General features: G+C 33.3%; 3 protein-coding genes and 1 non-coding gene across 4 annotated transcripts; 1 reads left to right on the forward strand and 3 right to left on the reverse strand.

Moving 5' to 3' along the window:
* Nucleotides 1–5,367: 5,367 nt before the first annotated feature.
* On the reverse strand, nt 5,368–5,449 carry TRNAS-CGA. Its single transcript has one exon. It is a non-coding gene; the product is annotated as a tRNA-Ser (tRNA).
* Nucleotides 5,450–6,354: 905 nt separating this feature from the next.
* On the forward strand, nt 6,355–8,769 carry LOC18039443. Its single transcript, XM_006429407.2, has 6 exons — nt 6,355–6,824; nt 7,111–7,252; nt 7,336–7,437; nt 7,762–7,835; nt 7,970–8,086; nt 8,681–8,769. The coding sequence occupies exons 1-5, from the start codon at nt 6,647–6,649 to the stop codon at nt 8,074–8,076; spliced, it is 603 nt and encodes a 200-aa protein (XP_006429470.2). The 5' UTR covers nt 6,355–6,646; the 3' UTR covers nt 8,077–8,086; nt 8,681–8,769.
* LOC112097274 (gamma-interferon-inducible lysosomal thiol reductase-like) lies at nt 8,523–10,099 on the reverse strand. The gene is made up of 5 exons (XM_024182397.1): nt 9,691–10,099; nt 9,551–9,616; nt 9,275–9,421; nt 9,017–9,109; nt 8,523–8,944 (listed from the first exon to the last, which is right to left on the reverse strand). Exons 1-5 carry the CDS (start codon nt 9,961–9,963, stop codon nt 8,747–8,749), a joined length of 777 nt encoding a protein of 258 aa, XP_024038165.1. The 5' UTR covers nt 9,964–10,099; the 3' UTR covers nt 8,523–8,746.
* Nucleotides 10,100–11,067: 968 nt separating this feature from the next.
* LOC18039125 (gamma-interferon-inducible lysosomal thiol reductase) lies at nt 11,068–12,569 on the reverse strand. The gene is made up of 5 exons (XM_024182403.1): nt 12,134–12,569; nt 11,952–12,020; nt 11,589–11,741; nt 11,383–11,475; nt 11,068–11,312 (listed from the first exon to the last, which is right to left on the reverse strand). Exons 1-5 carry the CDS (start codon nt 12,449–12,451, stop codon nt 11,136–11,138), a joined length of 810 nt encoding a protein of 269 aa, XP_024038171.1. The 5' UTR covers nt 12,452–12,569; the 3' UTR covers nt 11,068–11,135.
* Nucleotides 12,570–14,150: the final 1,581 nt, after the last annotated feature.

Below are 14,150 nucleotides of genomic sequence, written 5' to 3' on the forward strand. Positions count from 1 at the left end.
TCTTCTTGGTAAGAATTAGATAATAAATTTATTTTTTGTTTAATCATTTACAATATATTTATAAATTGTAAGATAGTAAAGACTAAATTATCTCAATTAGAAGAACTATATAGGGGTCACAACTATACTTGATTAGAAAAATTGATTGTATAATATTAAATTATTTCAGGTTAAATGGAGACCATAAATTCAATATAGTATATTATATATCATGATAATTTGTCAATTAAACTTATTGTTTGCCTTTTGGATAGTGTGAATGTGATATTGTGACGGGCTGATGATTCTATACTTTTATTAATTTGTTAATTAAACTAATTGGTGATTGCTTTTTTTTAAAATTTTTTTATGTTTTTACTTCTTTATTTTTCAGGTGTTAATTAATGTCAAACAATCAGTCATTAAAGCCTAAAAAAACTCTTCTTGCATTTTTTAAGAAAAAGATAGTGGTCGGTCATCAAGTGAGGTTCCATGTGATGTTGATGATCTTAAGCTAGATGAGCAACCCGCATCTAAGTCTCGAAGAGTTGAAGCTCAATGTAAAAATATTGCTTCATTAGAATGAGATCCGAAGTTACGTAAACCAATATGGACATATCTTGTTAATCAACAAGATGATGTTAGGAGATCGTACATCAGCATGGGTCCATATAAACCAAAATTAGAAGAGTTTCCACCTTCATCTGATGGACAACAATTTCGTCAATTTCAATACATTTGGTATACACAATTTCCTTGACTTGAGTATTCTAAAGAAATTAATGCTGCATAATGTTTTCCATGTTTTCTTTTTTATGGAAAAAAAAACAAAATATCATAAGTTTACAATTGAAGGGTTTAGGAGTTGAAAGATGATTAATAATGGAGAGAGATGTTCTTTTTTGCATCATGAAGGGGGCTTAATTCACATTATACTAAGGGTATGCTAAAATGGGGTGGTTTAAAGAATCCACCTCAACATATAGATAGAGTCATGAATGCACAATCATCATAACAGATTTTACAAAATAGATTGTGGCTTCAAACCTCAATAAAAGTTGTTAAATGGCTTGCAAAGTAAGCATGTGCTTTTAGAGGCCATGATGAGTCCATTAAATCCTCTAATCCTAGAAATTTTATTGAAATAATAAAGTATTCAACAAGGATGAATAAAGATATTGTTGAAGTTGTTTTGGAAAATACTATGGGCAATGCAAAATATACTTCATCCGATATTCAAAAAGAGCTTTTGAATGTCATTGTCAATAGAGTGTGACAAAAGATTCGTGAAGAAATTGGAGATGCAAAATTCTGTATTCTTGTTAATAAAGCACAAGATGAATCTAAAAAGGAACAAATGGCTATTATTATGAGATTTCTTGATTATGATGGATTTGATCGTGAACGGTTTTTTGAAGTTGTGGATGTGAAAGAAACTAATGCATCAACTCTGAAAAAAGAAAAAGGTAATGTCCTTACTCGTTATAATCTTTTGGTTGAAGATTTACGAGGATAAAGATATGATGGTGCTAGTAATATGCGAGATGCATGGAATGGATTGCAAGCATTATTTCGAAGAGACTGTCTATATGCATATTGTGTACATTGTTTTACTTATCGGCTGCAACTTGCATTAGTAAAAGTTTCCAAAGATGTGTCTGATGTATGAATTTTTTTTCAACTTTGAATTCCATTGTTAATGTTTTTGGTTCCTCTCCTAAGCATCATTCTGAGTTGAAATCTATTAGGGAGGCTGAAATTATTGATTTGATAGCCTATGGAGAGCTTGAAACTAGTACATGAGCTAATCAAGTTTATTCAATACAACGACCTGGAGCAACTCGTCGGAGCTCTCATTTTACTTCGGTCAATAGGTTGATCAGTATGTTTGATGTTGTTCATGAGTATCTTGAAAAGATGATTTGCAATGGATCGAATAATGACATACGAGGGGAAGCTAAAGGTGTGTATGATACAATGTCAACCTTTAAATTAGTTTTTATCTTGCATTTGATGAATAAGGTTTTAAATGCTATATATTTAATATCAGCTACAAAATTACTTCTTCAAAGCTTAAGGGAGAGTGGTTGGGATACTTTTATTAAGAGTGTGATATCATTTTGTGAAAGTCATCATATTGATGTGCTTGGAATAAATAATCGCTATATGAAAGGTACGATGCATTCTTGTTAGCAGAAAGATTATGTCACAGTGGAGCATTATTATCAAATTGATTTGTTTAATGTTGTAATAGATTTTCAGTTGATGGAGTTAAATAATAGATTTATATATCAGACGATCGAACTTCTTACTCTTAGCTCTGCTTTGAATCCTGTTGATTCTTTCAAATCATTTAATGTTGATGATATTTGTAATCTTGCAGAGAAATTTTATCCTCGAGATTTTACTCAATTTGAGATACTTACTTCGAAAAGACAATTAGAATGTTTTTAGATTGATGTGCTTCGTCTTGTTGAGTTTTAGTGCATTTCCTTCACTTTCAGAATTATGTCGAAAATTAGTTGAGATAAGAAAATCTCAAATTTACTTCTAGATAAACAGATTGACTCGTTTAGTGTTGACTCTTCCTGTTTCGACTACAATGACTGAACGAGCATTTTCAGCTATGAAGTTTATTAAGACACCACTTCGAAATAACATAGAGAAGAAGTTTTTATCAAATTGTATGATTATCTACATTGAAAGAGAATTTGTAGACACTATAAATTCAGATTCGATAATGGAATTTTCATTAAACTTTATATTTTTAGTTGGGATAATATTTGGACTTGGAAAACAAATTTAGCTCACCCAAAAATTTTTTCCTGACTTCGCCCTCGGCTACAGGCCCAACCATGAAAATCATGTGCATTGTAACGCCCAAATTTCTATTATTTTATTTCTTTTTTTAATAAAATTTATAAATGACGTTTTTGCTCTTATAAAAAGGGTTATTCATGGGATAATTTTAGGAAATGGTTATTTTTCCAAATTCAATAGGGTTACTTAAGATTCCCTATAAATTTATATTTTCCCCCTTACATAACCCTAAATCCACGACGTTTCTTCTTCTTCTCTGCTGCTCATTATGCTCTTACCCAAACCCTAAAATTCAAGCCTTTGTTTATGAGAGAATCAAAGCAATTGGTAAGTTTACTCCCCTCATTCCCCACAAGATTTCCAACCACTCTATCTAGGGTTTATATTGGCATGATTTTAGATTGTTATAGATCATAATGCATGATTTAGAATGTGTTTAGGCTTTGTTTAGGATTTTGATTTATTATGAGTTTAGTTAATCAACCCTTGACGTATTAAGCACACAGGATAATTTTGGATAACATGAGTATCTCGAATTTAAACCTCTATTTTCTGAACGATTTTTCTTAAGAAATTCATATTTCTGGAAACTAGACATGTAAGGGTTCTTGAATAAATTTCGTTTCATTAAATTTGACTTCGTTTTCGATTTTATATGTATTTTCGAATCAGACACTGCTGCACTGGAAAACTATGATTCCAGTGCAGCGACCAGATTCACAAAATTATTTATACTATCAAATGAACTCGAAACATTATGAAATTTTATTTAGAAGTTAATACATGTGTCTAGTATTTTCTATTTTGATTTGATAATTTTCTAACTAGTATCGAATTTTATAAAAATCTCAGAACCCATTCTGTTTGGTTAAGATTACTGTGAAAAAGTTTCGAATTTTTCGAGTAATAAATAGTTTTGAAAATGTTTTTGGTATCGGATCCTATTGAAAATTTTACATGAGGTACCCATGGATGTCCATAATAGCCTTGTAGAATAGTATGTCATTCTGAGTTCTAGATTAAGAGTTAAAATTATGAGAATCTAACATGTACGGTCATGAATCAGAAAAATCAGGTTCTTAGAATAAGTTATTAATTGTCATATCTTGTATTTGTTTAAGGTGTTGGAGGTGATTGAGGCTCTTAGAGGCTTAGAGGTGTGTTAATTCAAATTCCTTAGTCGAGATAAGTAACTCCATTCCTAGTATATTGGATATGTGTAAGTATTTTGATATTATTATAAGTATAAATATTTTTATACTATTTAGAAGATTAATGGATTTTCATAACAAAATTAGCTTATGAAAATGTTTTCAAAACCTAAATTCTTTTTAATAAAGTATTTAATAAATGCTTTAAATATGTAAATTATTTTATGACATGACTATCTTTTATGATTTTATCTATAAAATACTTTGCAAGTTTAAATTGTTGTTATGGACATTTATGAAACTGATACGAATGTTTTGTGTCTATGCGTGATTTCAATTATTTTTTATTGTACGGGGGCTACCTCTTGAGACTATATGGGGGTCACCTCTTGAGGGCCAAAGTGTCGCAAAGTGCCACATATAGTGTAAAGTGCCAAATATAAGTCATTATGTTTTGGCTCATTGTTCGTAGTTATTCTGATTCTGATTCTGATCGTATTATACGATATATATGTTCTGGACCAGTACTGGGTTTCTATTCTGAGTGTGCACACAATATTCTGATTCTGTTTCTAACCGGGTCACCGAGACTATAGGTGATACTATGTGACATAAGCTAACCTTTTATTTTCTGTGAATGTGATATATGATTTGCTTTCATAAGTAAATATGCTGCTGATATTCTGAGATACAATGAATTTAAGTTATTTTATCGTGATATACTGTTTCTTTTTTAATTTATGGATTATGATATATGTTTTAAATAAAAGAAGGCTTGCAATATTTTTAGTATCGATAGACCTAGTGTGTTAGGAATGATTTTACTTACCGAGTTGACGGCTCATCCCTCGTCATTACTTTTTGCATATTAAGTTTCTTTTGAAAGGTGTGCTTAGCTTTGGAGTTGGAGATTTCGTTTTCGTTTGCTATTTGAATAAGAAGAGGAATAGACTCATGTTTCTTTTTAGTTTATTTCTGTTATGAACTTATAATTTGGAGTTTGAGACTTTTGTTATTGTTATGTTTTGGGAGAGATTATTTAGTGTTAGATGTATGAATTTATGAATTTATTTAAATAAGAATTTGAGATATTTCAATTTAAAAATTATGAATAAGGATTACGATTTATAAGTAATATTTTTCTTCACGTACTCCGCACGTGTTAAATTTAGGATGTTACATGCATTCTTTACATTAATCGTTATTTACGTTTTATGCTCTCCCAGTCTCAGAACTAAAGATAAAAAAATGAATGTAAACAACTAAGTCAGTGAAATAAATTATATGGGACCACATGCACTCTCAAATTTCATTTTTTTTTTAATGCATTCAAAATATATTTGCTTCGACTATAATAACATTATAGCACCATGCAAGCTTATATGAGAACCCTTTTCACCATAAAAACAAAACAAAACGTCGACAGCAGGATTCGAACCTGCGCAGGCAAAGCCCAACAGATTTCGAGTCTGTCTCCTTAACCACTCGGACATATCGACTATTCTTTCATTTTACTGCCAAGGTATTTATTAAATTGGAAGATGATTAAAGCTCCTCCTTTTCAATCATTAACATCATAGGGATGGCAATTATACCCGCAAACCCGCCCAAACCCACCCGCCAAAATCCGCCCGTTGCGGGTAATTTTACCCGTTGCGGGCGGATTTAGTATTATAAATTAAAACTCGCACATGAATGCGGGTGGGTTTGGTATTAACCTTATACCCGGTGGATACCCGCATGGATATCCACCAAACCCGTAATATTTTTTTCAAATATTTTTAATTTAATTTTAATATAAAAATATATAAAGAAAATAATGTCATTAATCAAATTACCAAATAGCTAAAGACTCAAAGTTGTATATGTGTGTATGTGACCCATCTCCTATTCTAAAGTCATAACCTAAAAAAAATTAAAGGCATTTCCCTTCGAATTAGTGTTTGAAAATATTAATCTTAATTATTATTATAGGCATTGTGTTGGATGTGTGCTTATGGTGGTGAATGAAATGAATATCTTCTCTTGGAGCTTATTTTAAATGATAATATGAAATATAATTATTATTTTTAGATATTAGTTTGTGTTTTTTAAATAAATTTGTATAATTTATACTTAAATTTGAGAATTTGTGTTGAATTAATGTGGAAATTTTAATTTTTCATTTACATTGTTTAAATATAAAATTGAGTCTGTTATATGAAATTTGAGGTTATTATTATAAATTTATATATTAAATATTTGTGATTTTAAATACAGAAACCCGTAAAAAATCCGCCGGATACTATTACAGGTTTGGTAATTATTAAAACCTACTGCGGGTAGGTTTTTTTAAAAAAATTAAAACTCACTACAAATTACAGATGAATTTAATAATTCAAAATTTATGCAAATTTGAGTTTGGTAATGACAAACTCGGTGCAGGCGATGCCCATTACCATCCCTAATCATCAGCGTTTTCCCTCTTTTCGAGTCGCATCCCATTTCCCAAACTCAAACAACAGTTCCCCGCTATTCAGATCTCTAAAATCAAACTCAAACATTTTTGCCTCCACTTTACCGTTTGCTTTCACTTTACAAATATTCAAACTCTCTGCTATTTTATATTTTTTTTAATTTTTAATTTTTATTTCAATTCCGACGAAAAGAAAAAGCGCCGAAAACCCTAGAGTGACAGAGAGAACGATAGTGTTGCAATGGGCGAAAGTTCTAGAAAGATCGATGTGGATAAGCTGATTTCATACAGCGACGATCTCGTGGAAGTATTGAAGGACAAAAGAGACATTGACAGCTTGACTCGTTGCTTGAGTCAGTCGGAGTCGCTTGAGTCCTCTTGTGACGCTGATTTCAACGAGACTCTGAACGCGATTCGAGGTTGTTACCCATTTTCACTTTGCTTTTCAGCTTGATTTCGTGTTTTTTTTTAAATTTTATTTACTATATATATCTGTATAAATATTCTAAACTTATACATGTTAAAGCTCAAGTATTAGTTTAGATTGTGTGTAATTTTTGTTTAGCTATAGAAAGTGAATTATACAAGTATTTTGATTAAGTTAGTTAGCTTCTGCATTTACCAGCAAGTAACTGTCAAAATTTAAAAACTTTAATTAATTATTAATTATTACCATGCGGTTGACTAGTTTTATTTGTGAAGCAGATTATCAGGAAAGGATAGATGCTTGCAAGCAGAAAACCGAGCGGGCAAAATCTGATATTGCAGGAGAAGCTGAGGTTGACCATCTCCAGATTGAATTAGAACAGGAACTCAAAAAGGAACGTGCTCTCAAGGAGGAGCTTAGATAAGTGTTTAGTTGCTATTAATTTGTTTTTGTTGTGTGTGAATGATACTGATTTGTTACTTTCCTCTTGTTTATGTCAACACAGTTATCGCCAATGAGATTAATGATCTGGAACGTGAAAGAGTTGCAATTGAAGAGCAGAAGCAAACTCTGAAGAAATTCAAGCAAGATGAGTTGAAGGCTGAGTATGTGATATTCATTATCTTGATGCTTGTATTTTCAGAATTTTTTCCCCTTTTCTTCTAACGTTCTTTTTTGGATCCTGTACTCAATTATGATTTTTTACCTGCATTAGCCGATTAATTTTTGGAATATAATTGCTTGAGCAAGTAAATTTTGTAGTATTAAATGTCCTGGAAAAAGAAGAAGCAACTAGTTATTGATGGTGAATACCTTTAATATGTTTAAATATGCTTCTTGATCTGTCTTGAATCAATTTTTTGTTTGATTGATCTGTTCTTTTGAAAAAAAAAAATTAAAAGGAATCATTTTTTTCCTTAATGTTGCAGGATGAAACTTTCCATGTATGCATCTGTCACGAATATTATTCCCAACTTGGACGATCCATCAAAAATTGCCGGCTGTATCCTTCTGTTATGATCCATTACTCGTTTTTGGTTTTTTTATCATTTTTCCTTCAATTTGTTTGGTTATGTAAGAAATGAGGTTTTTTAATAGTGCGGCATGTGGGTTAACCTTAACTCATAATACTTACAGATATAGTGGACAGGGACAAAAAGGTGATTGACAAGTTTGAATATGACCCAGCGAAGATGGCAGCTTCTGATATTTGTCATAACATTTGGAAGGCAATAAATTTGTGATGGATATTGGGTATTCTTCTCTTCAGATGACAAATCTAACTTGTTTGTGATTGATGCTTCTTGTGAATCCTTTCGTTTGCCTTGTGTATTTTGAATTGCCATGTTTGTTTCTGTAAAGCTGTAACCTTCATATGTGACATATCAAGTTATTTATTGTAGTTCTAAATTTTCCGGTCTTCATATGTGGATGTTGGATTGGTGCATACCGATGTCTGTTCACAGAATATATAAAAGAACATGATGTTTTAAATGATTTTGATTTTCATACATATGCATTAGAGAAAAATCGTACTGTCAGCATTGTTATGGCCTGCAGCTGCAGAAATTATTACTTTTGTTGGGTTAGTTACTTTTATTGCCTGAATTTTAATTTACCGGGTGAGTACTGATTGGTGATAGATGTGAAGTTGTCTCATCAAAATCAAAATATGAGAAGATCAATGATCTTACAGAAATTAGATGAATCTACTTTGAATTCATACTCAACACAAACATTCTTACATCACGTATCTCTATAACGAACCATGGATTAAAGGTGAATTTCCTTTCATCATGCCCACAAGTTTATGATAGTATTCCAATGAAATAACTATTTGCCGGTCAGTTTATTGTATAATATAGGGGACCAGCTATGAGGAACCAACCAAAAGCTGATTCTGAGCTGCATAAATCATGCTGGTGGTTCCATCTTCATTGAAGTCTCTGCTGATGTTGGGACTCTCTCTGTCGCAAACATTGAGGATTTGTAGCAGACTGGGAGAATTGATGCTTCCCTTGGAGTTGATTCTTGCCGACTTGATTTGCAGGCATTTGGTAGAAATTTGCCTTTGTATGCTTTGCAGACGTAGGCTATAAAATTTTGGAAAGCCTGCACCAAGGGAAACGAAAAGTTGAATTATTAATTGGGAGAGAAATTGAGAGAGGAATATGAGGGACCTACTTCTTCAAGTGCTTGATCGTTCACAGTCACCCATGGCACAAATCTATGCGGTGGCTTTAGAGAATCTGTTTCCTCAGCATATTTCAGTGTAAGCTGCATGTCAATTTGCAGTTTCCAATTTCAGAGCTTGATATACAAGGGGAAAACACATAATTTGTGTTGAAATAACATTCATAAAATGATACAGAAAAATACTGAACCTTATGAAAATTAAAAATAGTAGCCACTAAAGAATTGTTCTCTTCGGATGAAACTAACCTTAGTTCCTTCACCACTTTGATAGCAATTGTCAATTGGTTGCTGACTGAATCCCAGATCATTGCAACATTTTCTCCATGCTGCTTCTGGTTGTTCGCTCGCAGAGGCTTGACCTTCTATGCACTGGATAAGTTTGAAATGTATTCTCTGCATCATGATTTATAAATGTGAAGATCAAGCAATTGCTTAGAGTGCCAATATGATTAAGCTTAAGGTACCATCCTCTGCTAACAAAGTTACTGATGTGAAAGAAGACTAATAAATTGCAGGTCTTACGACATCAGGCCAGGCGTTAATGGCACAGGCATGTATGGTATTCAAGTAGCATTCATTTTGGCCATGCTGCAAAAGAATACACAAGATTGAATAAGAGAAATATAAGCCAAAAATATGCACATTTTATACCAAAATTTTACCTGGCAAATGATAGTTTTGTCAGGTCCTCTGATTTGAGCATTGCCATAGGGGACTAGCCTTAAGTTGACAATGATGCGAAGATCGGTATTAAAAACTTTAACTAGTTGATTTTCTATGAAATTGGCACAATATGGACACAAACTTTCATAGTATAAAGAAAGTTTCACTTTCTGAGATTTAGCAGCAGCATCTTCACTGAAAGAAAGAGATGGAGAGATGAAGATGAGCAGCAGAATGCTTAGAACAAAGGGGAGCGAGTGACAAGCAGCCATTTCTGAGAGCCAGTGCAAATAATTTCTTATGTGGGGTGCAGTATTTATAGCTCTTGCAACTACTCACTGTACTCTTCCATGTTGCAATAAATAGAGTGTCCTTGTGTTACTGTTAATGCCCATGCTTTAAACAAAGCAAAACTTTTTCTTACTTTTAATACCACTTTTTAACTTTTTGAGGTTCTGCTTTGCTGTGGATGAGATATCACAGAATTATTTTTTCGCACATGCATGCGCAGATTACATCTTTATATGTAAATGTTTCTACTTATGTTAATAATAAATAAACAGAAAGCCAAAAACTCTTTAAGTTGATTGAATTTACCTTCAAAATTTTGCTCATCTATAGGAGCTGCCGAAAGAAATAATGTGTTCTTAGCAGATGCTGAATGTATTATCCACAAATCTCCCTTTTTATACTAAAAAGACAATCCGATAATAACAAAAATTTCGAAAAGAGTTTATAAAATTAAATAAACACTTATAATTATTAGATAAGTCATATCAAATAGACATTATTATTACATAAAGGTAAAGTGCCTGTGATGAAGGTAACAGTAAAAATTTTTGTTTATGGAATCACTCAGTAAGTACTTGATCTATCATGTTTAAGAAAAACCTGTGGCTTAGACATTTAATGGGTTAATCCTCCACTTTTTGCATCCACTAGTTTATTAATGAGCTGTGCAATTTGGTGGGTGAATTGACTGCATAATTTATTGCATTGCATAAATTATAGTCCACTTACAAGTTGCTTGCACTTTTAAACTTCTAATCTGACTTCCATTCCCTATCTGGATACCAGATACCTTTTCCTTTTCTTCTCAAAGTTCATATCTCTCATTTACATTAGCCACGAACCTAGATAAATGTTAAGTTGTGCAATAAACTTCAGCTGACTTCAGTGGATTATGTAATCGAACAAACAGTTCCTACATTTGCATATTAATTAAATGATGGCAGTCATCAACTTGTGCAGCTTGTGGAGCTGCTATTGCTTGGGCTGTGACAACACAGCAGGACTATGCATATCATACTCTACAAGGAATTGTTCAAAATTTATGTTACTTTTCATTTATATCAGGAGAAACATGTGGAAGCATGACAATGCAAAACATACTCTATAAGATTTTATTTTCATCCAAAATATCCAGTACAGGCTTGAAATTGTGTTAGTTTGCTTGATCGATTTCTAATTCACTTGCTTCATCAGCATAGCAGACAGAAATGCTTGAAACTGTTACCCCAGCAGCATCACTCTCGGCTGGTTTCGATAGTGATTTGCAAGCCTCTGGTACATGACCGCCTTTGTAAGCCCCGCACACATACTCCACAAACTTCTCATAATCCTGCAACAAACAAAAAGTTACAGATAACAGGAGAGGAAATGAGAGAGCGACAAGGAGTTTACGGACTAACTTCGCGAAGTGCTTTGTTATTCACTGTCACCCATGGTACATATTCAAGTGGCGGATTAAGGTGCAGAGTTTCATCACCGTATTTTAGCTCCAGCTGCATGCATATTAATTTGCTTTCATGGTCAGACCAACTCATGTGAAAAATGCCAAAACCATTGTGTTAAATAATATGAATAAAGCCTTTAATTTAATTAGACGGGTACTGACCAGTCTGCCAATTCCACTTTCGTAGCAGTCCTTAATGAAGTTTGGACTCAGTTCAAGATCCTTACAACAGGTTAGCCACGCTTCTTTTCTATCCCTAATGGGTCCCCTCAAAGTTCTATTCTCAAGGCATTGAATGAAATCGAAATGATTCTTCTGCAGCAAATTCACATAACAGAGGAGGGTATGAGCAAGGGAAATGTACTTCTGTAAATTTTATAGCTTAGCCACATAATTGAGAGATAGTCTCACTTCAACAAATAAGAAATTTCTTTCTGTAAACACGAATGCTTGTGCATAATAAGAATGAGACCATTAACGCAGCCATTGAGGTTGAGGCAATAGCTCTTGTGAAGCATGTCTTACCGGCTGATCAGGCCAGGCTAAAATGGCACAGGCCTCTATGGTATTGAAGTAGCATTCATCTTCTCCATGCTGCAAACAGCGTATGAACTCGGAACATGTTATAATGAATCCAGACCGATTGAATTTAACCATGATTGTCATAACTAAAAGCAAATATTGAAGATGAAGAGGTAAAAATTGACCTGGCAATCTATGGTCTTGTTCGGTTCCACAATTTCGGCATTGCCCCAGGGGATAAGCCTGAGGTTGACAATGCTGATGAGACCCTTCTCGAAGACCTTTCCTAAAACTTCTGAGATGAATTCAGCAGAACCTGGACATAAGGTCTCATAATATAGAGATAGATTAACGTTATCGTTGTGTTTGGAGGGAGGCAAATTTGTAGCACCATCATATTCCACACAAGAGCAAGGGGAAGAGATGAACATGAACATCAGAGAAGTGAAAACAATGAAGAAGTAGAGCTGATGAGAAGTCATTTTTGAGAGCAATGTGCACATATAAATCCCCGTACTTGGCTGTTATTTATACCTCTCTTAAGTACACTCATTCTGTTGTATGCTGTATCTCATTGAATCATTCTTCTGAATTTTTGAATGGAGTGTTAACTCGAGCTTATGTTATAACTCCCCAATAAGCCATGCAATATGACTATCTCTTTCTTGATTTAGTGAGATTGCAATTGCCACTTTCATTTTTCTGTTCGTGTACTTTTTGATACCCACGTAGTTTGTTAAATTTCTAAAACTGCTCTGATCTTTCAATACATTTTCCGACTCAGCTTAACTTAATGTTTGTACCCTTTCTTTAATTAATACTTCTCCTTTTACAAAAAAAGAGAAAAAGAGTTGTTCTATCACGTTAAACAATCTCAATTTGGGAGAATCTCAAGCAACTTTGTTAAGCATCTTCCAACCACCGTTTCTCGAAAAAAGATTGAAAAACTGCTTGTGCTTAGTAGATGAGGCGACCATATATCAGTTCAGAGCCAGCCTTATAATGCAATTTCTGGGGGAAAAAAACTTAATAAGCATTTTAAGAAAAATTGATATTCAGCATGAAGTTATTGCAGCAACATAATCATGCTGCTCTCTTTTTTTTTTCCCTTTCTTTTAGTTTCTAATCTTTTAGCACTAAGGTCACAGTTTTCTCAAAACCCTACTCATTTCTGGAAATGAAAACAGCACACCCACTATTTTTCCTTCAAATGCTTTCAGTAATAGTTTTTTGAGGGCGAATACATAAAAGAAAAAAAAATAGCATAAAAACAGACAGTACTTGTAGCATTTTGCCACCATTGGTATAATCTTGAACCTTGAGCAGAAATTTGATTATGGTCAATTCAGATCAGTAGGTGCTCCCAGGAATCACTTTTTAACCTTTGCTTGTAACACAAATCATTTTTTAACCTTGATCTACTATATTAAGCATAACTAGTGGCTTAGACACTTAATCCTCCATTTTTAGCATTCACTAGCTTATTAGTGAGCTGTGTAATTGGGTGGATGAATTGAAATGCTTCAGGGAGCAAAGCTGTTTAGTTCAAGTTGCACAATCAACCATCATGAAAAGGTTAAAAAGGCTTATTTAAAATTCAAGTTACTTTTTATTTATATTTTATACCAATACAAACAAGATTAAGGACAGAACAAAAACCGTATGTAATTCATGCTTTATCAACGTTACCATCCGATATTCCATTTAGGTCTCATCTGCTTCAGTAGGATTGCAGTTTCTTTCTCTGCAGCACTAGTCTTGGCTGATTTTGGCATTTCTTTGCAAGCCTCTGGCACATGACTGCCACTGTAAGCCTCACACACATACTTCACAAAATTTCCATAATCCTGCAACAAACAGAAAGTTACAGAAAATGAGTGAGAGAGGAAAAGCAAGAGAAAGTGAGAGAGCCGAGAGGGTTTAGAGACTAACTGGGCCAACTGCATCACCATTCAGCGTCAACCATGGCACAAATTGAATTGGTGGCTTAAGACGCTCAGTTTCAGCAGCGTATATTAGCTCAAGCTGCATTCATGTTAATTGCTTTCATGGTCTGACCAAATCCTTTATAAAGTAGTAGAACAGCAAAATGCTAAAGGCCAAAACCTTTTCGTTTAATTAATATGAATGACAGGAGAAATGTGCAAACAAAAACATCCAAAGATATATATACACCATGAGCATTAGCAAAAATTTTGATGA

Source organism: Citrus clementina, unplaced genomic scaffold, assembly GCF_000493195.1.
Source record: "Citrus clementina cultivar Clemenules unplaced genomic scaffold, Citrus_clementina_v1.0 scaffold_6, whole genome shotgun sequence".
In the NCBI taxonomy this organism is placed as follows: domain Eukaryota; kingdom Viridiplantae; phylum Streptophyta; class Magnoliopsida; order Sapindales; family Rutaceae; genus Citrus; species Citrus x clementina.

Excerpts from the sequence above, each read along its gene's own strand:
- LOC18039443 (XM_006429407.2), top strand. The coding sequence starts at position 6,647 with ATGGGCGAAAGTTCTAGAAAGATCGATGTGGATAAGCTGATTTCATAC. Across the intron at positions 7,253-7,335 it reads GCTCTCAAGGAGGAGCTTAG|AGTTATCGCCAATGAGATTA; the intron begins ATAAGTGTTTAG and ends TTATGTCAACAC. Across the intron at positions 7,836-7,969 it reads TCCATCAAAAATTGCCGGCT|ATATAGTGGACAGGGACAAA; the intron begins GTATCCTTCTGT and ends TAATACTTACAG.
- LOC112097274 (XM_024182397.1), bottom strand. The coding sequence starts at position 9,963 with ATGGCTGCTTGTCACTCGCTCCCCTTTGTTCTAAGCATTCTGCTGCTC. Across the intron at positions 9,617-9,690 it reads ACAAAACTATCATTTGCCAG|CATGGCCAAAATGAATGCTA; the intron begins GTAAAATTTTGG and ends ATTCTTTTGCAG. Across the intron at positions 9,110-9,274 it reads AAAGTGGTGAAGGAACTAAG|CTTACACTGAAATATGCTGA; the intron begins GTTAGTTTCATC and ends ATTGACATGCAG.
- LOC18039125 (XM_024182403.1), bottom strand. The coding sequence starts at position 12,451 with ATGTGCACATTGCTCTCAAAAATGACTTCTCATCAGCTCTACTTCTTC. Across the intron at positions 12,021-12,133 it reads ACAAGACCATAGATTGCCAG|CATGGAGAAGATGAATGCTA; the intron begins GTCAATTTTTAC and ends CGCTGTTTGCAG. Across the intron at positions 11,313-11,382 it reads ATAACAAAGCACTTCGCGAA|GATTATGAGAAGTTTGTGGA; the intron begins GTTAGTCCGTAA and ends TGTTTGTTGCAG.